General features: G+C 40.4%; 1 protein-coding gene across 1 annotated transcript in view; it reads left to right on the forward strand.

Annotated features, from left to right (window-relative positions):
• Positions 1-24,022, forward strand: part of MYO16 (myosin XVI) — a 463,175-nt gene that overhangs the window by 180,821 nt on the left and 258,332 nt on the right. Inside the window, exon 16 of the mRNA XM_058548472.1 lies at positions 10,071-10,218. Coding sequence (XP_058404455.1) covers positions 10,071-10,218 — 148 coding nt within the window. The remainder of the gene's footprint in view (positions 1-10,070; positions 10,219-24,022) is intronic.

Below are 24,022 nucleotides of genomic sequence, written 5' to 3' on the forward strand. Positions count from 1 at the left end.
AATGTAGGTTACAGGTTGATTTTATGCTTTATGGTAGTCTAGGTTTCCTTCTTTATCAACATTCACAAAATAGTTGTGATGATTTTACTGGACAGGGAGTATTATCTTACTCATCTTAAGGTTGATGGATGCTGTATGTTTCCTTTATTGATACTATTGGTTATACTTTTATAATTTAATGCCAACTCCTTAATCAGGGACGAAACCACAAATTGTAATCTAGAAAATACAAGGCTCAGTTTCACGGAACACCAGCTATAGAAAAGTAAGAATTGTTAGTTATTTTGAAGAAAACTTAATAAATAATGCTTTAGTCTGGCTTCCAGCCCAGTATTTTTCCCCATCTGATGACTTATTTAACAATATAGTCACTATAGATTCCGTGATGTATATACCAGCACCCTCGAGATTGAGTGACTTATAAAACATCTTATTGTCACCCCATAGATATGTGTATGGGAGGTTAAGTTATAAATATGAGGAAGACTTTGCTGATGATGATCCGTTTTCACTCATCCAGTGCCTTCCATTTGAGGCTTGAGGTAATTTTCAGGTATCGTTGTCTGAATCCCTAATACTTATATTTTTCATCTGAGAGTACAAAGGGGTTTACCTGGGATGAGGTACAAGTGCACTTATGAAATTAATGGCAGAGACTGTAATAGATGCCATGTTCCCAGTTCATTCTCTTATGATCAAGATCATATTTGGTCTTTTAAGGGGACAAAAATATAAGGTTGTCATTCACTTTAGTGTGTATGCAAGTGTTTTTATGCTGCACAAAATGGTCTTGTAGAATATGCATGGATGAGGTAGAATCATATAATGTATTCCTTCGTTCTTTTCACCAGCTAATCATTTTATTGTTCATAAATCTTCAAAAATATGTGGTACAGATTTTCTCAGTTGGCTCTGTATTATTTTTAATTTCTTCACAAGTCACCTGCTTCTTGTGAACCACAAATCCAGACACAAAGCCTTCTTCATGCTAGGCAGCTCAGCGTAGCGGGAAAGGGGCTTCTGGGCTGAATCTCAGCTTGGCCCTTGGGTTGGAAGGCCCTGTGCATGTCCCTTGTCCTCTCTTCCCAACTCTAGCATTAAGAGACCAGACTTGATGCTCTCCTGTGTTCCTTTCAGCGTTGTTTCATTTAATTGGAGATAAACTACTTTTGAAGTTGACCGTTTCTCAGTCTTATAATAGAACCTATAAATGGTTTACCATAGCTGCCTCTCACCGTGAAAAGGATTAAGACAGTGCTGAGAAGGTGATTGCAAATTGGCCTAAAATGCACTGTCTTTTACCTCTCCACTTAGCTAAGTTGGCTGTGAATAGAGCGCAATTCTAGTGTACTTAGCATAGCACAGTATACTGTGGTTCACAGTCCCAAACCTCATTTGGCAACTAGATGTTCAAAACTGCAACAATCTATTTATCCAAGGTAAATCTAGCTACTAACCAGATGATTTGTCAGGTAATAGTAGTATCTCCCCTTCCGGGGTATTTATGTTGAAGAGAATACTATTCCCTAAGTACTGATTGAAGGACTTTTAGAAGTTTACTGCATCCTGGGAAACGTGGGGTTTTGTTGTTCTGTATGGTTACCTTGGGGATGGTCTCTTTCTGGGATATTTTTTCCTTTTCTTCCACTTTCCTGTGAAGCTTACTTGTTAAGGACTGGTAGAAATTGAGAGTGGGTAAAGTTATGCTTTATTGCATCCAGAACGTGTGGGTACCCATTCGATCCATCAACATCAGCAACGTATCCAGGTAGGTCCCAAGATGATGTTGGCAGGCTCCTGAGTTCCTGAGCTCCGTGGAGTGGGTGGGAGTGCAGGCCCTAGAGCCACACTGCCTGGGTTAGTCCTGGCTCTTTTCCTTTCCAGCTCCTGGTCCTTGGGCAGGTCACCTGACTTTTCTACACTTCACTTTCCTCTTCTGTACAATGGGGATAGTTGTGCCCCACTCTCCTAGGGTTCTCATGAGTATTGACTGTGTTAACATTGCTCTTTAAGTCACTCACTTTTATCTTTTTCTTTCACTTTCATTTCAAAGCTGAGATTCCCCCTTTCTCACCATTTGGAGAAATAGCTTTTTCTTGAACTTTGAAGAACATCTCGGTAATGGAAGTTATGGAAGGTTTTTAGAACACCCTGAATGCTGAGACTAGTTGAGATTTCTTATGCTTTTCCTAACTGTTCTATTGTGGAATTGTACACTCTTAATAAAAACAAAATAAGCTGGAGATTTGAAAAGTATCAGACTGTGTAATATGAAGACTATTAACTAAAACTTCAAAAACCTTGCTGGCTGCTTCCCTGAAGTCTTTGGAGACTAAAGTTACTTCTTTCCATTCTGTTGATGATCTCAACTCGCTCTGCCTGTCCTGTTGTTTGATAATTTATATCCTAGATTATTTGCGTGTTGTAATGCACTCGGGCTCTCCCAGGACTCACCATTTGTGGGTTCAGGTGAATCACTATAAGAGAAGTTGGATATGCTGGCTCATTCCTGCCTCATCCCATTTCTCTCACCCCCAGTATTCCTGGCAGTCCCTCCTGTCCCAGTGTTGCCATCCTGTTGGGCATTGGTCTCACATCCCAGAGCCCTTGAGTCACCCAACAGTTGTGATGTCGTCTGTTTCGGTGTGCGTGAGAACACTCCCTCTCTGGTTTCTACTCCTCTAGAGGGCTCTCAGTGGTGTTCGGTGTTCCCACATTTTCTGAGTGTAGCCTAGTTCATAACACCCTTCCCTCCAAAGGACACAGACCCAGCTCACTTTGTCTCTGGTTTTCAGAACTGCTTTTTTATTCACGTCATTGCCTCATTTAAGTGCACACGTGTTAACTAAAAAGGTAACATGCTTTGGTAGCTCAGTAGAAATTTAAATCAACCATTATTGTCAGGTGTGTGATTATGCTTCAACTACTTCCCCTCTCAATCCAGGTAGCTCCTAGCTGGTCTCTTCAAAATGTCAATTCCAACCTGGCAGTCACTGGCTCAAAACCAGGATTGGCTCCTAGTTCTTTCAGAGTGACATTCTGAACACAGCCTACGAGGGCCACTCTGCCCTGGGTCTGCAAAGTCCTCTCATATCCCCTGCCCAGTCCTTGTTCTCCAGCTACCCTGGACTTAGGTTCCTCAGATATATGAGACTAAGCCTTGAGTTTTCCTCGTCTGCTTTCTGGCGGTCTCTTACCTCTTCTCCTGGTATGGCCTGGTCACTCACTGTATTAGTCTCCTTTCAAGTCACCTCTTCAGAGAAACCCCTCTTTCTTCCCCAACGCCTCTTTCTAAAGTGCCCCTCAATCCCAGCTCTGTTGACTCTAGATCACGTCTCCTTCCTTATATCTTCCAGAGCACTTGTCAAAATCTGAAAGTGTCCTTTTCATTATTTGTCTGGTTGTTTGTTGTCTGTGTCTCCCATTAAGACATAAGTCTGTTGATGGCAGAGACCTTGTCTCCCCTGGCTTATAGTAGGCATGGATTAAGTATTTTTTGGATTAATGAATCTAAAGAATGTTGATGTAAAGTAGCAATAAAGTGAAGCGGTCATTACTCAGTTCAGGGAGGAAGTTGTATAAAGCCATCGTGAACTCATTCATGACAGCAAAGAACACAGATTGTTGAGAGTGTGAAATAGACGAGGAAAGTTGCCAATATTTAACCCTGGATTATTTTTTTAAATTAGAGCCAATTTCTCTTCATAATTGCAGTTTGTGCATGCTAAGCATAGAACCATTTTCTACTTCTCAGTGCCCGCTGTATCGCATAGGGATGGGCAAAGCAGAAATATGCTGAAGGGTTTACACAGGGAGGAGGACCAGAGCCCACATGTGGGAGGTGAAGACTAGTTGGCTCCTTGTCTTTTCCGTGCCCTAAAGACACCCGCATCTATTGAGGTGGAAATTGAAATTTGCTAACAATCAGAAATGTCTCCCAATAGGTATGCCAAGGCTATGTTGTCCACTTGGGAAACCTAAACCTTAGAGGTAACACGGATGAGATGGAGAATAGATCAGGGCCTTTGCCCTGTGTTTTTCAAATCTTGATTTTAAATAAACACACCAGAAGACAGTCTTCGTCTTCATTATTATCATTATCAGTTATCCTTAGTATTATACTCTCAGTTGGACATTCTTTTAAAAGTCTCAGAGTGCTTTGATTGATCTCGTCTTGTTTGAGGAGCAGCATCTTTCAGTGCAAAGAGCCTAGGCTTTGGGGGTAAACTACTTGGGTTTAAATGTGAGAAGACCTGCAACAGAATTTAAATGAGGCAGTGTCTGAAGAGCACCTAGCACGGTGCCTGGTGTACAGGTAATGCTTTAGATGGTGATTCCTTCCTCTTGGAGGGCCTGCCACAGGAAGCCTGAGACCTTTGTATCTCTTCATCCACATTTACTGATTGGGAAAGTGAAGTTACAAGGGATGTGGAGACTGGCAATGTCAGATTCGGCTAGAACCATGCCTCGATTCCTGGATGAGGCACCCTTCACTTACACCAGCCCTAGCATTAATGATCATGAAGAATGAAGTCAAAAGAGATGCATACATGTAAAAGGGAGACTATTTGGCTATATTGATTAAGCAATAGTATGCTTTTGGTGATTGCTAATGAAGGTGTGATGGGGCTTTCTGGGAAGAGATCCAAACTGGTCATGTTTTTATAACTACATGGATGGGGCAGGGTGAGAGTGAGTGCTGGAAGTTTCTGGAAGTCAAAGGGAAAGACAATGGAGGGAGGCATTTATCTTTCTTAAAGGAAAAGAAGGTTTATTTCCTCCATTTCGTCTCATATTGAACAAAAATTGGTATAGCTTTATAAATATTTATACTGCATATTATGTGTTTTGTGTTGGTCTCAGCCTATCAACAGTGATGCCACTGGCTAGGAATGCCTGAGGGCACTCACCCATGGGCCCATACTTCTTGCAGTGAGCCCCCACAGACATTTCCCTGATCGGAGACAATGTTGTGGCTGGACCTGCCCTTGTGGTTCTTATTATGATTGCAAGACACACCTTAGCAACAATCATCATAGAACTTTGAAAAGACAAGGATTGTTACTCACAAGTCCTGGAGGGTACACAGCACACCCGGGGCTGCACAGTGAGATCGCAGGTAGAGAGAGAGAGAGAGCGCTTGGACCTGGGCCTCTGCCTTTATTGGTGTTGAGGGCATGTGCCTAGGGTTTCTCGGCTTTATTCTTTATTGATGAATTTAAAACGTAAGAGTGGGAATTGAACTGCAGGAGGGAAAAGCAAGGTCGGTCAAATGGTCAGTTATCCAGGTCACCCAGGGCTTTCTAAAGGGGAACGTCATGGAGGGGGCGGCCTGGCTCTTTATCTAGTTGTATAGCTGGCAATGTGTTTATTAGAGATGGGTGTCTTTGAAATGGATGCCTTGGCAATCAAAAGCTTAATGTCAGGCACTTACACTACATTATGTCATATATAATCTGCAAACATATATGTTTTTACAGTAGCAAAACTTTTTCATAAACATATTCTTATGTAGATTTCTGGAAAGATAGAGAATCCTAAGTATATTTCTAGTCAAGAATATTTCTTACATACAACATTTAAAACATACGATTCTTGAGAAGTCAAGAAATCAGTTAGCAGAAAATTTCTTTCTGCTTGTGGACATTTGCATGAATGAGTCAAAAACCTCTTTAAATTGAAAACCTGCCGTTTTCTTTACATTATTATAGTTTCATTTCAGACACAACAAAAAGGCCTGCATTTTCTCCATTTGGAAGTGTATTAGAGTCTCATGGAAATTTGATTTTTTGGTTGTTTTGTGTTTTCTTCTATCTAAAAGCTCCTTCAAGATATTTTAATCCTACTGATCAGAATCCTGCTAATCCACAGCAATTTTATTCACTGCTGGAGATGAGCTAACTCGGGTGATTACTAATTACACTGTTTTTGAATTTAGATGAAAAGTGTTGAAGTCACTCTGTGGTGTGGAATGTGATTAACTTTGAATGCTCCTTTAAATTAAGCTTGCACATTGCCTGGGACAAGTGGGTGTCAACCTTTTCTCTGAGTGTAGAAGCATGATGGTCAGAAGCTCACCACGCAGCCCTCCCTTCTCACCTGATCTTTCTTTAGGTGATGACTAAAAAATAATGGAAGGGAACGACTAGTGGCAGTTTATTTCAGATGTGTATAGATTTTTAAAAATATTCTCTTGAGCAGTTAGTTATTTCAGAGTTAATATTAATATTAAACAGAAAATATTTTCAGCAAATGATTTTCTTAAGATGGAAAAAAAAGGAAAGAAAATTTAATAATTAAGACCTCGACTTAAAATTACCACCTGATTAAATACTTATGCAGAAATGGAAAAGAAACTAGACCACCCTGTTCTAACTTTAACATCACCTTTGGACCACTAACTAAAGGGATATTTTGAAAGAGAGTGTCTTTATGCACTTACGACAACTTTTCTAAAAAGGTGTCTAATAAGACAACTTTTCTTCATAAGGAATATTCGAGATTTTCTTTTAGCACTGATAGTCATTATCACTGGCTAAATTGACCATTTGCTAAATTTACAAGAGGCGAAGCACTGTAATAGTGGTTACATTTATTCAAGTAGATTTTCTGTATAAAATCAAAATTGAGAGACTTCACATTTTTGCTTTTAGAGGCTGGACTCTAGAATAATTACTAGCAGATTCATTACACGAGATGTTGTTTATAGTTCAAATGTAGGGAGTAATTAGATCCATTTGCCTTCCTACAAACTGCTACCTTTTGATCCAAAAAAATTATTGACCATGAATTCTAAATTCAAAGTGAGAAACTACAGTAATTCACAGTTGCATTTGAAATTCATACATATTTTTTTACTAACCATTCATAATGATAAAAATAAACCTAAATTCAAATAAAAAGAATGTTCCAGGAACAATAGAATTTTCAGCATGTCATAAATTTCAGCATGCCATAAATTCTAATTAGCACTTGCTTCTGAATTGCCAGTCTTAGCTCTGAAGCAAAATTGAGGTGGTGATTCCCATATTGCATACTTCTGTCATTGTTCAGCTACTATGAAATAAATTTCAACATGTCTTTACGATGTAGGTTATTTTTTGTTTGCTTTTGTAATGTTTAAAAGCAGAGGACCAAAATAATCAATATTAGGTATTAGTCCTACCATTGTATGTGTGAGGTCACAATAAACTAGGAAGGTGACTGGACACTGTTCACACTGGGCATGTGTTATGTTACAGACACATCACCTATCTCACTCCCTACCTGGGATGCAAACTTTATTGTTGCAGTATCTGTTTCATTACCTACCACTATGCTATAAACCATGATTTAGGTCCTTTTTATAATCTCAGTATAGGTCTTGAAACTTTCCTAACATACTTTATATATATTAAATTGTACCTGCATAAACTCAGGTCATATTTGTCTTTGCTGCTGTGGGTTTCTTCCAGTGTTTCCAGCAGTAAGAGACTATTGTCTATATTTCTGGTCCTTAATAGTGTGGCCGTATACCCTTCTGATCTGTGTGATAATAATACTTGCTAGTGTCTATAGCAGAGCACTTTATAACCAATGTCTACTGATGTATATAGCACAGCAAATACTGGTACTCTCAAATTGTGAGACATTAATCAAGAAAAATCTAAAACTTCTTTCAATGCCTGTGTTATAGGCAAGGACATGTCTTGTTTCAGATTATATTTGTGCACAAAAGTTCTGTGTTAGGTCAGGAATAGGGTAAGAGTATCTTCTCTCACCACTCCTTTTCCATATTGTACCAGAAGTTCTAGCTAATGTTATAAGAAAAGAAAAGTGTATATGGATTAGGAAGGAAGAAATCAAGCTGTCTTTATTCACAGATAATTGTCTGATTATCTCTGTAGAAAATCCAAAAGAATAGCCCAAAAAAGTCCTGGAACTAGTAAGTGATTATAGCAAGGTTGCAGGATACATGATTAATATACAAAAGTCAATTGATTTCCTATATATCAGCAATGAGCATTTGGAATTTGAAATTGGAAACACAGCACCATTTCCATTAGCACCAAAAAATGAAATAATTAGATATAAATCTAGCACAATAGGTATAAGATCCTATGAGGAAAACTACAAAACTCTGATGTAGGAAATCAAAGATCTAAATAAATGGAGGGACTTCTCATGTTCATGGGTAGGAAGGCTCAATATTGTTAAAATGTCAGTTCTTCCCAACCTGATCTATAGATTCAACACAATCCCAATAAAAATCCCAAGTCGTTTTGTGCATATCAACAAACTGATTCTAAAGTTTATATGGAGAGGCAAAAGATCCAGAATAGCCAACACACTGACAAAAAAGAACAAAGTTGGAGGACTGGTGCTACCTGACTTCAAGACTTACTGTAGGGCTGTGGTAACCAAGACAACGTGGTCTTGGTGAAAGAACAGACACACAGATCCATGGAACAGAACAGAGAGCTCAGAAATAGATCCATACAAATATGGTCAACTGATCTTTGACAAAGGAACAAAGGTAACTCAATGGAAAAAGAATGTCTTTTCAACAAATTATGCTACTGCAACAGGACATCCACATACAAAAAAATGAATCAAGACAGAGATGTTTCTCAAAAAGTAACTCAAAATGGATTATAAACCTAAATGTAAAGACAAAACTATCACACTTTTGAAAGATAACATAGGAGAAATTCTAGGTGACCTTGGATTTCACAATGGTGTTTTAGATACAACACCAGAGTCCTTGAAAGAAAAGATTGATAAGATGGAGTTTGATAAAATTAAAAACTCTGTTCTGTGAAAAACACTGCTAAGAGGATGAAATGAGGAGCCACAGACAGGGAGAAAATATTTGCAGAAGACACATCTGATAAAGAACTATTGTCTAAAATATGGAAAGAAGTCTTAAAACTCAACAATAGGAAAACAAACAACCCAATTTAAAAAATGCACAAAATATCTGAACAGACACCTCGCCAAAGATATACACATGGAAATAAGCGTACAAGAAGATGTTCAACATCATATGTCATTAGGAAATTGGAAATTAAAACAACAGTGAGATACCACTACACATCTACTAGAATGGCTAAAATCAGGAACACTGACGACATCAAGTGCAGGCAAGGATGTGGAGCCACAGGAATGTTCATTCATTGCTGGTGGGAATGCAAAATGGTACAGCTACTGTGGAAGACAGTTTGGCAGTTTCTTACAAAACTCATTATAGTCTTGCCAGGTGATCCAGGAACCTTGCTCCATAGTATTTACCCAACTGATTTGAAAACTTATGTCCACCTAATGTGGACATGAATGTTTATAGGAGCTTTATTCATAGTTGCAAACAATGGAAGCAATGAAGACATCCTTTAATAGGTGAATGGATAAACAAACTGTAGTACATTCGTACAATGGAATATTATTTACTGATAAAAATGAGCTATCAAGCCATGACAAGACAAAAAAGGACCTTGAACACATATCATTAATTGAAAGAAGCAGATCTGAAAAGGTTACATACTGTCTGATTCCACTATATGACATTCTGGAAAAGGCAAAACTATAGAGACAGTAAAAAGATCATTGGTTGCCAGGGATTAGGGAAGAAGGAGAGATGAATAGGTGGAACACAGAGGATTTTTAGGCAGTGAAAATATTCTGTATGATGTTACAATGGTGGATACATGACATCATGAGTTTCTCAAAACCCATAGAGCTATACAACACAAAGAGTGAACACCAACGTAAATTATGGACTTTAGTTAAAAATAATGTATCTATATTGGTTCATCCATTTTAAAAAGTATACTGCACTAATGCAAATGTTAATAAAAGGGGACACAGTGTGTTTGGGTGGGGAGGGGAGTATATTGAAACTCTCAGTGCTTTCTGCTAAATTTATCTGGAAAACCTAAAAAACTGCTCTAGAAAATAGTCAATTTTGTTAAGAAAACGTCTGTGTTTGAAAAGAAGTTGCATTATTTTCTCTTGTAATTAATTAATATTTGTAAATTTGTGGAAATGAAACTAATAATGTCATTTAACAGAATCACTTTTCTTTTCTTAACCAGCCAGAATTTATACATACATGCTAGAGAAATCTAGACTTGTTTCACAACCTCTTGGCCACAGCAATTTCCTCGTTTTCTACTTGTTGATGGATGGGTTATCTGCTGAAGAAAAATATGGACTTCACCTTAATAATTTATGTGCACACCGGTAAGTGACTGTGTATTTTCTATCTGGTAGTTCTGTCTTCAGTTATGATTGCCTTTTAGCAGTCTTCAAATGTTCTTATTTTTCAAAGAAGTAATGGTGACCAAAAAGGAACAATTGGACACTGTTAGTTTAGAAACATCTGTATAATAGGGTTATAACCATTTATTGAATGATTAGGTAAAGTTTTGTTTGTGTGTAATAACTTATGTTTCTGTTTTCCTAGTTTTCAGATTAGAACAAAAAAATTTGTGCATATGTAAGGTTTTATATTCCTTTTGAGTATTTTGGATATAACATTAGTTATGCATTCCTAATCTTTGGCAGTCTTTTGAAATAATGGGAAATATTGTTTGGGCAATTATTGATCGTTAGTAATAGATGAGGTTACCTAATGTATTAAAAAGAGCAACACACATAAACTGAGGAGCTGATTTTCTGCACTGGAGGCAGAAAGCATTTGTTAAAATGAGGATGCAGTGGGCATAGGATGGTGATGGAGGTGAGGGGGTCATAAAGTGTGAGCTGAACAATGTCTGCATTGTGTGCGTTTCATTGTGTGCCAACTGCCCGATCCAACGTGTCTCCTCACAAAGATTGGTCCAGATTTGGATTAGGATGAGAACAAAACAATATGAGAGTAAATCCTGCTCAGAAGAGAAGGGGGTGGGAGAAGGGAGCAAGAGGAAACCAAACTAACCAGTGAATTCGTGGCAGGGCATGGAGGAACTAGACACTGAAAGAGACGAGGATTTACTTCAGATATCTAACACCTGATTTATAGTCTATTGGGTGTTCGTTACTGGATTCAAGGAGAATGGCACGAATTTTCATAATCTATGAGAACTTTTGTGAGAAAAATGAAAGAAGGCTTGGGGAAGAGAAGCGTGGCTCGAGGACTAGACAAGCTGGTTTTGAGAGTGAAGGTGGGGAAGCCGCTTAGACTGTGAAGTGGGGGTCTTGAGTGCGAGCTAGAGAGATGAGGGGTTTCCAGGGGCAATGAGGTCTGAATGGGGCTGAACTTGTCGGAGAAGTGACAGGACAGCTTCTGTGTCACCATTGCTGTGAGGTTGAATGACGGTGAGGTGTACGGCCAGGGGAAGAGGATGAAGTGGCTGTATCCTAATTTACCATTGCGTTATAATCACGCTCATTCAACTCTTTGAAATATTTCAATTCAATATTTCAATTGAAAATTTTCAAATCTTTGAAAATATTACATTCAGGAATATAGATAGAGTTTATGTCAAGCAGAAGGAAAGTAGTCAAGAAGTTGAGAAAGCCTATTAAAATTGTGTTTTATTTAAAATGAAAGACTATTTTGGGGTTTCTTGTCCCCTAAGCAACAGAAGTTCAGAAGAAAAAGAAAACGCTACTATTCAAACACAGTAGCCCAGGCAAAAGTGGTGGAAAAAAAAGAAATTATAAGCTCTCAGGGCACTAGAAATGTTTTTGTCAAATCTTCTTGTTTTTAAAGGAGGAAATCAAACTCAGAGGCTTGTACTGAAGTATCTCCTACAACAGGAGTGTTGAACACACCATTACCTGGGATTCACTTTTTATTTTTCTACGTGGAATGTTTCTAATGGGACATGTTCCTGGGAGGAAAAGTGTCAGATTGGGAACTATGGGTTAGGTCTTCAAGGATAGCCTGTGGGGAAAAGTCTTGGATTTCTCTGTTCCTAATCTTTCTTACAAGCAAAAGCTCAAAGCTTATAGTAAGTAGGTCATTGGTTTAGAGGGTGCGTCTGTGCCCACACATGTGTACATGTGTGCTTGGCATTGTGAACATAGAGCCACTGAGGAATAAAATGCAATAATCTAATCTACCATTCAAAGAAAGAACTAAACTTCTTGGTCTGTGGTTTGGACCAGTCTTTTGAAGTGTGGGAGTGTATGGGAGAAAACAAGCATTTCTTTATGGAGCTCCGGTTCTAACCTTCGTTTCTCTTTGCAAAAGAGTTTGGAATTACTTAGGCTGTTTAGAAAGTCAAACAGTCAGGAATTGCTTTGTGAAAAGCTCCAACAGGAAAGAACTCAGCAAAATCATGAATAATTCAATTTCCTTGAACAAAGAAGTTGTTTTATTAAAATGTATTATAAATGCCTAAGGGGCGCAAAACAACATTCCTCAGTAAAAACATATACCATCACTCTAGATTCATAAATACATCAGTTGGAACATTTGTACAATGAGAGTTCCACAAAGTATTCTTTAATGATAAAACCAGCTGTTTTGCAAGTTATAATGTATTGCATATCACAATATTTTTGTGATTTGTGTTAGGTGAGTCTTCTCACTTTTACAGTGCTGGTAAGGTTTGAGGAGTTTATATTTGTATGATATTTGAACTTGGGTTGCGGTCTAACCTTTTGTTTAGTAATTACATATATTGAATACCATAATTTTGGAAATTATTTGGCTTGTTGGCAATCAGTAGTATAAATCTGAACTTGCTAGCTTTATAACCTTCCACAAATTGATGAATCTTCTCAGTCTCCGTAACATCGGTATTCATAGGTAAAGAGAAGATCACTATACGTATGTAATTGTATACATATATAAGTATATATATATTTGTATATATATACACGTTTAAACATTATTATTGAGTGCTGTTATCACGTCTACTTATCTGATTTTTTAAAAAAGATATTGATGTATCTATTAAATAGAACAAATCAGCCCCAACATTACCATCTGAATAACCCTTTGCTTATTTAATCCTCATTCCACATTACAGCTTGTTGTGAAATTTTGATGAAATATGTTGAGTCTTAAAGCAAACACTACAAAGGCAAGCCTGCTTCCTTGAAATGCAGCTTCTCTCTTCTTTGTTAATAACAACTCATTACCTGCATGAAACGTAAAGCAGACACGTAGCAGTACCTGTGAGCTGAAGGCATACTCAATATGTATATGTTCTTACGTGATTAGAACTCCAAAGAGAAGAAAGCACTACTGTAACTAATGCTTTTATAATTAAAACTGCAAGTGTGTTTTTTTAAAACTTTGACCCTGTTTTTGAAGCTAAAGGTTTTCAGAGTATCACATGAAAATTTATGGGGGTTTATTTCATCATTAAATGCACCTAAGAATACTTTCCTGTTTGTGAAATTGGAACAATACCTGGAATAAGCAGAGAGCACGCTTGCTCAACTCTAGAATATAAACGGTACAGATACAGACATCAGCTCCTATAGCTAAACTGCATGAAAACAGTATTTATAACACTTGGCATAAGAATCTTTCTGTACAGATTGTTAAAACAACAACAAGAAAAAAAGTCTATAGGTCTTGAACATTTTGAGCAGTGACAATAAGATTGCATTTATTGAGAATTCCCACTAGATGGTGCACTCTCCACAAGTCAGACAAGCAAAAAAATGCTCATCACTAAAGGTTTATTTTTTATTTATAGTTCTTCCTATGATTTACTGGGTTTTTTTCTTGGCTGTTTGTTTTTCAAGTTCTATTTCAAATTTTTTTTTGTAAGTAATATTAACATGACATCTAGGGAATAAATGTTGTTTATGTTCACGGGAATTAAGCTTTAATGAAAGTTAGAAGTAGTCATTAATTGCTGATCTTCAACCTCCTTTAAACAGCTTTTATGGGTTTAGTCCCAGAATGCTTGGGCTCCAAAATCCAAAGAAGTTATTCCTAATCTCCCTTCATATTGATTAATGATGGAAATGATTGTGGTGCTGCATCATAACATTTTCAGTAAAGGTCAGATTTTGAATTATACGCTGAAGGCAAGCAATGGTTTGACTCAGAGCGTATGACCTGTTTCTAACCTTGTGTGTTAATGAAAGGAAACTCTGACTCACTGAGTATTTGAACTTGTGATTGCTGCCCGGGGTACACCTGTCACAGCAGAAGTGCAGCAATTAACTCTCAGCAAAAGTTCATTTTTTGCTAAGGGTTTATTATGCACATTGAGCTTAATCTGAAAAAGTCTAACACAATTTTTTTAAAAAAGGTAAGAGTAAACTTAAATATTATTTGAGGGTGATTCCTCCTAATTTTGTGATATAATAAAATATTTACTTGCCCACACATTTTAGACAAGCAAAGCTTGACGGTGATCCCAAGACAAAGGTTTGAGACAGGAGATCTTATAATCTATTTCTAACTGTCTCTATTGTTACTTATCGACATGACAATCACAATTGTAATAGGTGCAACTCATGGAGCACTGTCCATATACCAGAGCCTGTCGTAGTGCTCATCTCCCTTGTCTTGGTGAATCTTCAGCTGTAACTAGGAGAGGGCACACTATCGCATCTGCATTGGATAGACCAGGACGTTAAGACAGAGGTCAGCCAGGAGCTAGATCTGAATCCAGGTCCTGTTGGCTCTCAGCCTTAATCCTAGTGTCTCTGCAGCAATGTTGTCAATAAAATGGCACCTGCTGCCTTTGCATCCTCGTGTCAAGGAGATTTTAAAGAAAGTGGAAGGGAAAGCGCAAGGTCAACGTATGTGTGTGTTTTTATCTAAAATTGGTTCAGCAAAACTAACTTATCACATTCTAGGTGTGTCCCCTCTAACTACTGTAAAAAAGCAATTCTGGGTCATTTCTTTGTCCAGTAGCATAATAAAATTTTTAAAACTACAAGAGCTTGCCTTACCCTAGCTGAAGGTTATAATATTGAAAATATAGAGGGGTTGGATCACCTGTGTAAATGAGCAGGTAAATTTCACTTGCAGAAAGCCAACAGGCAGGAGTCAGTCGGTGGCTTTCTCATATCCTTCCATTCTTGAATTACGTCCACCCTAAAGAGGAGTGAGGGAAAAACACGTGGACATCAGGCACCGTGCTCTGCCTCTTTACTCTTCAAAACCCTACAGAGGAGTTATGGGTAGCCTAAGTTGTATTTATCATAAATCTGAGGCCCAGATATGTAACTTACTCAAAGATAGTTAGCTGGTAAATTTAGTACATGAATGAGCAGGGTTCCAACCTCAGGTATATTTGGCTTCAGGTTTCCTGTTGATCAGAGCTCTTTGATTGCTAGTGGCAGATACCCACCTCTGAAACACTTAGGGAAAAAAGAAAAAGGAGGAGGACTGAGAGGGTCACGTAACTGGAGAAGACAGAAGTAGTGCTTATCACAGGGATGACTAGATCCAGGAATTCAAGTGCTGCCTCTCTCAGTCTCTGTCTCTCTTACACATACACACACACACACGTGCACACACCCACACTCATCTGTTTTACTTTGCATATGTTTTCTAACACGGAGAGGAGCGTGACACAGCCCTAACATTCCACATTTTAGGAACTTTGGAGAGGAAGCAAAGCTTTTCTCTCTCAAAGAGGCCGTCTTGGTGGCCCGGCTTAGGCCTCAGGCCCATCCCTCACCCCAGAGTCAAGGGGAGAGGGGGGATATTTGGCCTATGAGTAGAGGGGGGAGCTATTTAAGTGAAGATGGGGCCAGGGGAGCTGGGCACAATTAAACACTAGCCACACGGAGACCTGTTCCCTCCACTCTATTATGTTCCTACCCCCCAGCCACCTGGAGGGAGTGTCAGCCCCACATCACAACATAATTGTCGGGAAACCTGGGCAACAGTCACAGTTCTGCCACTGCTGAATGATTGTGGCCCAGCTTACCACCTTGATTTTCCAATTAGCTGGGTCAAACAGCTGCCCATACACGAGACCACTAATAGTGTAAATTTATTTCAGGAGGCCTACAAATAAAGACTGTAATACATTTCGGTATAATTTTGGTTTGATTTTTATTTTTTATTTTTTTGTGAGGAAGATCTGCCCTGTGCTAACATCTTCCAACCCTCCTCTTTTTTTTTTTGTTTTTGCTGAGGAAGACTGGCGCTGGGCTAACATCCGTGCCCATCTTCCTCCACTTTGTATGGGTTGCTGCCACAGCATGGCTTGCCAAGCGGTGCGTTGGTGCGCGCCTGGGATCCGAACTGGCGAACCCTGGGCTGCCACAGCTGAGCACACGCATTTAACCACTTGTGCCACCAGGCCAGCCCCTAATTTTGGTTTTATATATCTTCCCCTCCCAAAATTTTGAGGGATTAAAGGTTAAAACAACACTATGATCCACCCAATCCACAATATTATTAAGTAGCTAGCATATGGGAATTTTGATATCTGAATATATCTTGAAAATTCAGGTTTCTACCATACCTTTAAGTGATTGACATGTACTATATGGTGACATCTACTATTTTTGTTGTTATTGGTTTTGTAGTTGCTATTGTGATACTTCTGAAATTAATACTAGTTCTCATTGAGCACTTTCTGCGTGTTTTACTCTACTCATGGTAATTGTGGAAGGTTGTAATTGATCTCTTCATGTTGCAGGTGGAGTAACTGAGAGATATCGTTACTTGGTTGACTAACCAGCATGAAGTAGAAATGATACTTGAACTCCAGTCTGTTCAATTTTCAATTATTTGTATGAATAGTTTTGAAATTGTTCCATATAGTAAATGAATTTGCATCACAGATAAATTTTACTGCCTCTACCACAGCAAGAAAATCATTGCAAAAATCAACTTCTCAACTCTTCTTTTAATTTTTGACAATAGTAGCATTGTTAAAATTTTGAGGGTGCATTCACACACATAAATAAACCTGCAAAAACATATGGACATGCACATAAAAATAAGCAAGAAACTACCTTTTAAGAGTGCATTAAATGTTTCATTAAATTATTGAGTGCCAAGCACTATGCTTAATAATTACTTGGATTATCTTATTTAATTCTTTTAATAACTCTCTGAGATAAATACTAAGATGATGCCTGTTTTACGGATGAGGACACTGAGACCTAGAAGAGAAATAACTTGCCCAAGGCCATGTAGAAAAGAAGAGAGGGCACAATGATTTCAAACCTGGTGGTCTGTCTCCAGAACCCAAGTGCTTAGCCTCCTACGACTGAAAGCCATTTGTCCTTTGGGGGGAGTGATGGTTAGCCCTGTAGTTTAAAACCTTACACTGTATTCTGACATATAAATGCTAAGGCCACTGTCTGCACAGTTATGATTTGGGGAAAACAGATGAAAATATATCTTTTATCAGCATACTCAGACTATTACACTCTTTTCAGAGTGTTGTTTCTGGTCCTTGATGTTCCAATTTGATTGTGTCCATTTTCTCAGTCACCCGTGCAAAAAGAGGATACCATGATCCCCGAAGGTTCGCACATCTTTGCTCCTTAAATGCAACACCAAGTGCTCACCATCTTGATATCATCGTCCTTCCCTGGCCAGGCCCTTGCTACCCCCACTCTCTGCACAACTTCCTATCTGCCTGCCTCTTCAACCTCGCCTTTTACGCCCACATCAGATTAGCATTTTGTAGATTCCAGTTTAACTGTGAAACCCCCTAGTTTGAAAATCTTTAATAAACATTGTTTTTCTGTCTTATCAAATGAAGTCTCCTTGATGATGCAAAGCGACAGAGCTGGCTAGGTCTTAAGAAATTTAGAAGAAGGGATTGTTAACATGTTCTTTGAGATTCTATTTATCCTTGTCTCGGCTTTTAGGGGTGGAGTTGGGTATCAGTCAAGTGAAAACTTGGTTTTTGCTGAGTGAAAAAGGTGAACTCCCTTGAAACTAGATGGTCAAGCGGCATCTATTCCTACAGTTATGAAAATAGAAAGTCACTCTTGTATTAGGGGAGAGTTAAATGCTGTAAATCTTGCTCTCCCAATCAGTAAATTAGATGTAGTAACACGTTCTCAGGGTTATTATGAGTGAGTTATTATGAACTTAAAACACTTTAGTGTAGATCCTCAACTGATTATTCACAGTCCCCGAATCCCAAAAGTTCTGAAAACCAAAAATTTATTTATGACTCATGTGTGTGTAAAAAAACTAACACAACCTGAACTCATTTGAAGCAAAATTTGAACCTGAATTGATATGTTTTTATAATCTTTATATATCTCAGTTATTGAGAAAATCCATATGATTTTCCCCAGAATTAAAATGTCTGATTCAGGATCAGCCCTGTGGCATAGTGGTTAAGCTTGGCGTGCTCTGCTTCACTGGCCCAGGTTCACGGATTCAGATCCCAGGTGCAGACCTACACTGCTCGTCAACCATGCTGTGGCAGTGACCCACATATAAAATAGAGGAAGATTGGCACAGATGTTAGCTCAGGGCGAATCTTCCTCAGCAACAAATTTTAGAAAAGAGTCTGATTAAGGAGATGCTGCCCCAACCCCACTGGGGGTATAAACATCACATTAACTTTCAGAATCCCCCCCAACAATATATATGAATATATTCTTCTATATATGAATATATTCATATATGTGCATAACAGAACATATTCATCACCAAAAGTTTAGGATAAGGGATTGTTGCTTGTGTGATCCAGTTTGTGTATGTCTGAAAACATGGCAGTGCTTATGTTGCTCACTGAGGTGAAGACTCATCTTGCCTCAGGACCACAAGGCAAACACTCACTGAAAATGACCTCCACATCTGCTTCTGTGTCTGACAGCAGGGTCCACCCACCTGCAAGACCCTCTCTGCCCTTCCCTCCCTCTCAATCTCTCTCTGTCTCTGTTGTCTCTGTTGTCTCTCCCTTTAAAATAGTTTCTTCCTTATAAATAAGAATTATTGTATTGCATCATAAATTATGAAGAATTGTATAGAAACACTAGACAGGCGTGGACTTAGAGGACAGTCCCTTCACTTCACTATTGAAACTTGTAGAGAAAGGCCACAGTCTTCTCAAGTGTTTGCTTCTCCACTGTCATTTTAGAGGGACACGTTCACAGGTCCGTGTGTGAGTGTGTGTGCAAATGTCTCCTTCTTCCCAAAACCTGCCCTGTGGCAAACAGCATCCACGCTCGGGTGGGACCCTCTTCCCATCCTGTCTGCCTATGGATGTCCAGCCGATGCGGTGAGTGCTGTTTCTCTCTCCCAGCCCCACTTGCTAGTCTCTTCTGCCCCTTGCACTTGGCAGCCCCACACTGCTACGTTCACCAGGCCTTCCTCTGGGTCAGGAGTGGAGTGACCATCTCCCTGTGACAGGACTGCCACGTGAGTCATCCTCAGAGCCAAGGTGAGCCATCACCCAATGTCCAAGTCCGTTCTGCTCCAGCCTGGCTTCCTCCCTTTACTGACTCAGTGACCAGTCTCCATTTTCTTGGACATGACACAAAAATATCTCTTATCAGTTCTTTCCATGTGCCCTCTCCCAGTGGTCCCCCAAGTTTCCTTTGTAGTTCACAGCAAGCATAGGATAGACAGGCACAGTGGAAGGTAAGAAGATGCTGTTCTTTGTCCTATTGATATAACCACATTGCCAAAATGATACACATGAACAGCTGTTAGCAAAATTGCAACTATGTAGCCTATAAAGTCAAATCCTACACTTGCTGACATTTAGGGGGATTGTGTCCTGGGTGTGGGGTGACCGTCTTTTGCATGTCATGAATATTCAATGATACATACGTGTGAACTGCTGAAAGCAGTACACCGTTTAAATCGAGACTCATCTCTTCCTGGTTGGGTGACTTTGGGAAAATCACGCAACCTTTCTGTGCTTTCCTTTGCTCATCTGTGAAGCAGGGCCACCCTCAGAGCACTGTTGTGAGTGAGGACTGTGTGGGCTGCCACGTAAGCCCTTAGGGAAGCGCCCGCCTGGTAGGTGCAGCAGAGGGACCAGCTGGTATCATTATTGCTTCTAGAGGAGGCTCTTCCCCACTGAAGTCCTATGAGAAGAACTGAAGTAATAATTATGCAAAAGATATGAGTTAGCGTTAGATCTTCAGTTCACGTGGAAGAACGGGGATCTCGGGAAGTCTTTTTCCCTGTATATGTCTCCACGTCAGTGCAGCTCTGCCCAGGGACGTTCCTGAGCTTCTGTTGCGCATCGAGTCCAGATGTTGATTCATCATGTCACTGTGATGAATTACTTATTTCAGTTATTTAAATTTAATTGGATCTTTTGATGAAAATCAACACAGCCTTTTTGAAGCAGTGAGGTTGACTGAGAGTCGATGTGGAAACTTGGGTGGGGGGCGAGGGGCTGCCACTGGGGCTGGTGTCCTGAGAGGTCTCGGGCTGGTGTCTCCTGGGCCCCAGGGCCTGGCTTCTCTGCTTTCCCTTACAGCACACGAACAGAGTGTCACATTACCGAGAGACAGAAAAGTACAACCTAAGGCAGAAGTTGAACACTTCTGGAAAACTTCCTGTTTCACATTTCCCTGAGGCAAAAAATCAATTCAAATGCTTCAAATACTTTGTCTTTCTGTACCACAGCTAGAGCAGAAAAAGTAGAGATTTTTCTTTATGTCTAAAAACCTGCACTTATTTAATCACAAGAGATGATAAACTCAGTAAGATTTCGGAATGCGTGATTTGTCCCCAATCATCTGTCTCCCCAAGTGGATTCTGTTAGGTTCAAACCACACATGCACTGTGTCTATTACAGGATGAGTTTTGAAACTGATAACATTATGTAGATATTTATGTAAAATCCTACAATAAAACATGTATGTTTATGTGAGTGCACACAACTCTAAAATTACATTCCACGCAGTGATAAGAATGAGCACTTTGAAGCTAATGCTCTTTGTTCTTATAAATCCACAGCCCGATATGAAGGCACGTGGGAAGCACAGTTAAAATCATAATAACCAACATTTGTTCGGCACTGAATTTACGAAGGGAGTTAAGCTAAGAACCTGACATACATTGTCTCACTTTACCCCCAGCCCAGCCTGGCACAAGGCAGGGTTGCGTGAATCACCCACAATCACGTGTGTTGAGCTCAGGAGCCATGGCTGTGTCCAGGCCTCTCTTAAACACCTCACAGTTCTCCCTATGAAACGTTGAAGTGTAAATAACGGGTGAAAAATTTTGTGGAAATATTTGAAAAGGAGCCACAGTGGGACTGCAGCACTCAGAGAAGGGACTTCTAATATACGAGGAGAGGCTGGAGCCCGAGGGCACAGGTTACAGTTGCTGATCTCTGGAGTCCTGGTCCTGGGTGTCCTACTGGGAGGATGCTGGCTGACCGCAGAATGCAGTTGAGTATGGTTAGCAATGAGACATTCAGACATAGGGAAGAGGGAAGAGATACAGGAACTGGAAATAAAATGAAGACAGTGCAACTAAATGATACTGTTGCTAAGAGTCTCTGACTCCGGGAGAATTATTTCATAGCAAGTGGTTGCCGAAGCTAATGCGGGGATTACAGCCAGGGAGGGCTCCAGATTCGGCGGATTGCTGAGGGTTATGGGGTCTCATTCCCAGCGTGGCGCTGCCTGGGCAGTGAGGATGCAGAAGGAAAGAGAAACTTGACCTCCAGCCAGTCCGTGCTGACCCATCCCGCCAGCCCTCTCCCCCCAACCTCCTTCGCCTGGGTCCCCAGCCCTCCCACTTTCACTTCCCCAATATGTCAGGCTTCTTGCCACAAGCCTTCTGCCTGCACCCTTTCCTTCACCCTCCGCTGTCTCAATTCCTGCTCTTTCTTGCAGTTTCGGAATTCTCAGAATTTAGGCCAAGCACTTGGGGCTCCTCCATTTTTCGCCTGTTTATGGGATGCTGCCACGCCAGGACTTCACGTTAACCTCCTCGTTAATGAACATGCATAGATTTTATATTTTGTGTGAATTACTCCTAAGCCAGATCTTCCCCAGCTAGCATCTGCACGCTCTGATTTTGGAACCTAGGTATGGGCATCGGTATGTGAGCTGTTAACTTCGTCTGCTCCGACAGCAGCATCTCTTTTATTATTGAACTCTCTCAGTGGCATGAAGCTTCCTCGCAGAGTCTCGGAGGAAGCAAAGAATCCTCTCGTCTTCCATCACCAGTGTGTGGCCTTGGTTGCCTTAAGAGGAATTAGCTTATTAAAACATTTGCCTGCTGGAGCTGATACAAAAAGCAAATTCTTATATGAAGATATATTTACATGTCCCCCTAAGCACTTGGACGTCTAGCAGAAATCTCCAATGAGCATGTCCCAGTCTGAACTCCTGATGAGCCCACCCTACCCAGACCTGCTCCTTCCTCCGCCAGCAGCTCCCGGCTTCCAGTCACCCAGACCAAAATTCCCTGGAGTCTCCTTGACGCCTTTCTTCTCACAACCACAGGCCACCCATCAGCCTGGCTCTGCTTCTCACTTTCTCCACTGTTGCCACCCCAGTGTGAGTCACTCCTGTGCTTTGCTGGGATGACGGCATACATCTTCACAGGTCTCCCTCATCCCCATAAGTAACCAGTCCTCAAAGCAGTAGTCAGAACGATTCTTTGAAGTGCTCTTCTGTGGACCCTGCAGTTTTCCTTTATTTTCCCGAGGGTGGTGACCCGTCAACAGCCTCCCAGGCTCTGAATGATCTGGTCCTTCGCAGTGCTGACCTCCCTCCTAGTCGCCCTGTGGCTCCTGTCTGGCCACCGTGGCCTCCATCTCGTGCCGTGAACACCCCAGGTACATCCCCACTCTAGGCTTTGCTCTAGTTGGTCCCTCTTCCTAGAATGCTCTTCCTCCAGATTCTGCCTTGGCTCACTTCCTTACCTCTTCCCTTCTCAGTGAGCCCCTGATAGAACTGCCACCTGAACCCCAAACCCTGTGCTCCCAAGCCCTCTTGGCGTGCTCTGCTTGCTTTCGCGTGCAGCACTCGGCTCCTTAAGGCGCTGTACTCATTTACGCTGTCTGCTGGGCCTTGTCTGTCCCTCCCTGGGAATTCAAGCTCCATGACAGCATGGATATTTGTCTACATCACTGATGAATTGAAAGTGGCTGGAATAATTCTTGGCACAGAATAAGTTCTGAGTAAATACTTGTTCACTGTGGAATATATGAAAGTATCAGTTTAACTAAAGTCATTGAGAATGTCTTATTCTTATCCCCAAAAATATTGTTTGTGCTTAAGATAAAAAAGATTTTCAAAATGATGCCACAACTGTGCTTGTTTGGGTTATTTACTGTAACCCGGAGCTTTGCAGCACTGCTCCTGAGGGTGTTTATTTTCAGACTTGGTTGGTTTTATCTGTTCTGACACTGACATCTCTTTTGTTATTGAACTGGTTTAGCTACATAAAACTTCCTTACAGAATCTTGGAGGAAGCAAAGGGTTTCTGCTGTCTTCCACCATCAGTTTAGGGCCATAGAGTCAAAACATATGTTAAAATATACTCAGTAATCTCTATGTTTATATACATAAAAAATTCATTTGGATAGGATACTCGGCTCCATCAATCTGCCCAGCTAGAGCCCACAGATAAGATGTGTGAAGTGTAGTGAGAATTCACAGCCACGTAAATTGAACCTCAGATACCGTGAGCTAGTGCAGTTGTCTCCTCCATCACCTGGCTCCTTCCGGTCACACCAATCTAAAGGGAGCTCCAGAAACACAGCAGAGCCCAGCCCATGTGTTTGAGTCACGGGAAAGGTCATTAACTGTGCTTCCACCCCCTACTCCACAAATATCTTCCTCTTTGCAAGTACAAACTGCTGAGTGATCATTACTAATAAAGTGCTTCAGAGAGTCACTCTCTCCCCCTTGTGTGTTGAAGGGTCGATGATGTTTGAACTTCAATAGGAAGAAATTCTTACTACTCAGCTCAGTTGTATCTTATTGGAATCACATAGAATCAGATTTAGTAGACTGATATTCTCAAACTTTCGTCGCTTATTGATTTATAAATGCTACATTTTCCAAGCTCTGCATCACAGAGCCAGGACATCTCCTTGTCGCACAGGAGGACTCAGCGGGAACTGTAGTGGGGTGTGTGGGTAGGCTCTCTTCAGCAGCATGGCCTGGCCGACGAACGCACCTCTCATTTCACACATTCTGCTCTCCG

Source organism: Diceros bicornis, chromosome 9 (genome assembly GCF_020826845.1).
Source record: "Diceros bicornis minor isolate mBicDic1 chromosome 9, mDicBic1.mat.cur, whole genome shotgun sequence".
Taxonomy (NCBI): domain Eukaryota; kingdom Metazoa; phylum Chordata; class Mammalia; order Perissodactyla; family Rhinocerotidae; genus Diceros; species Diceros bicornis.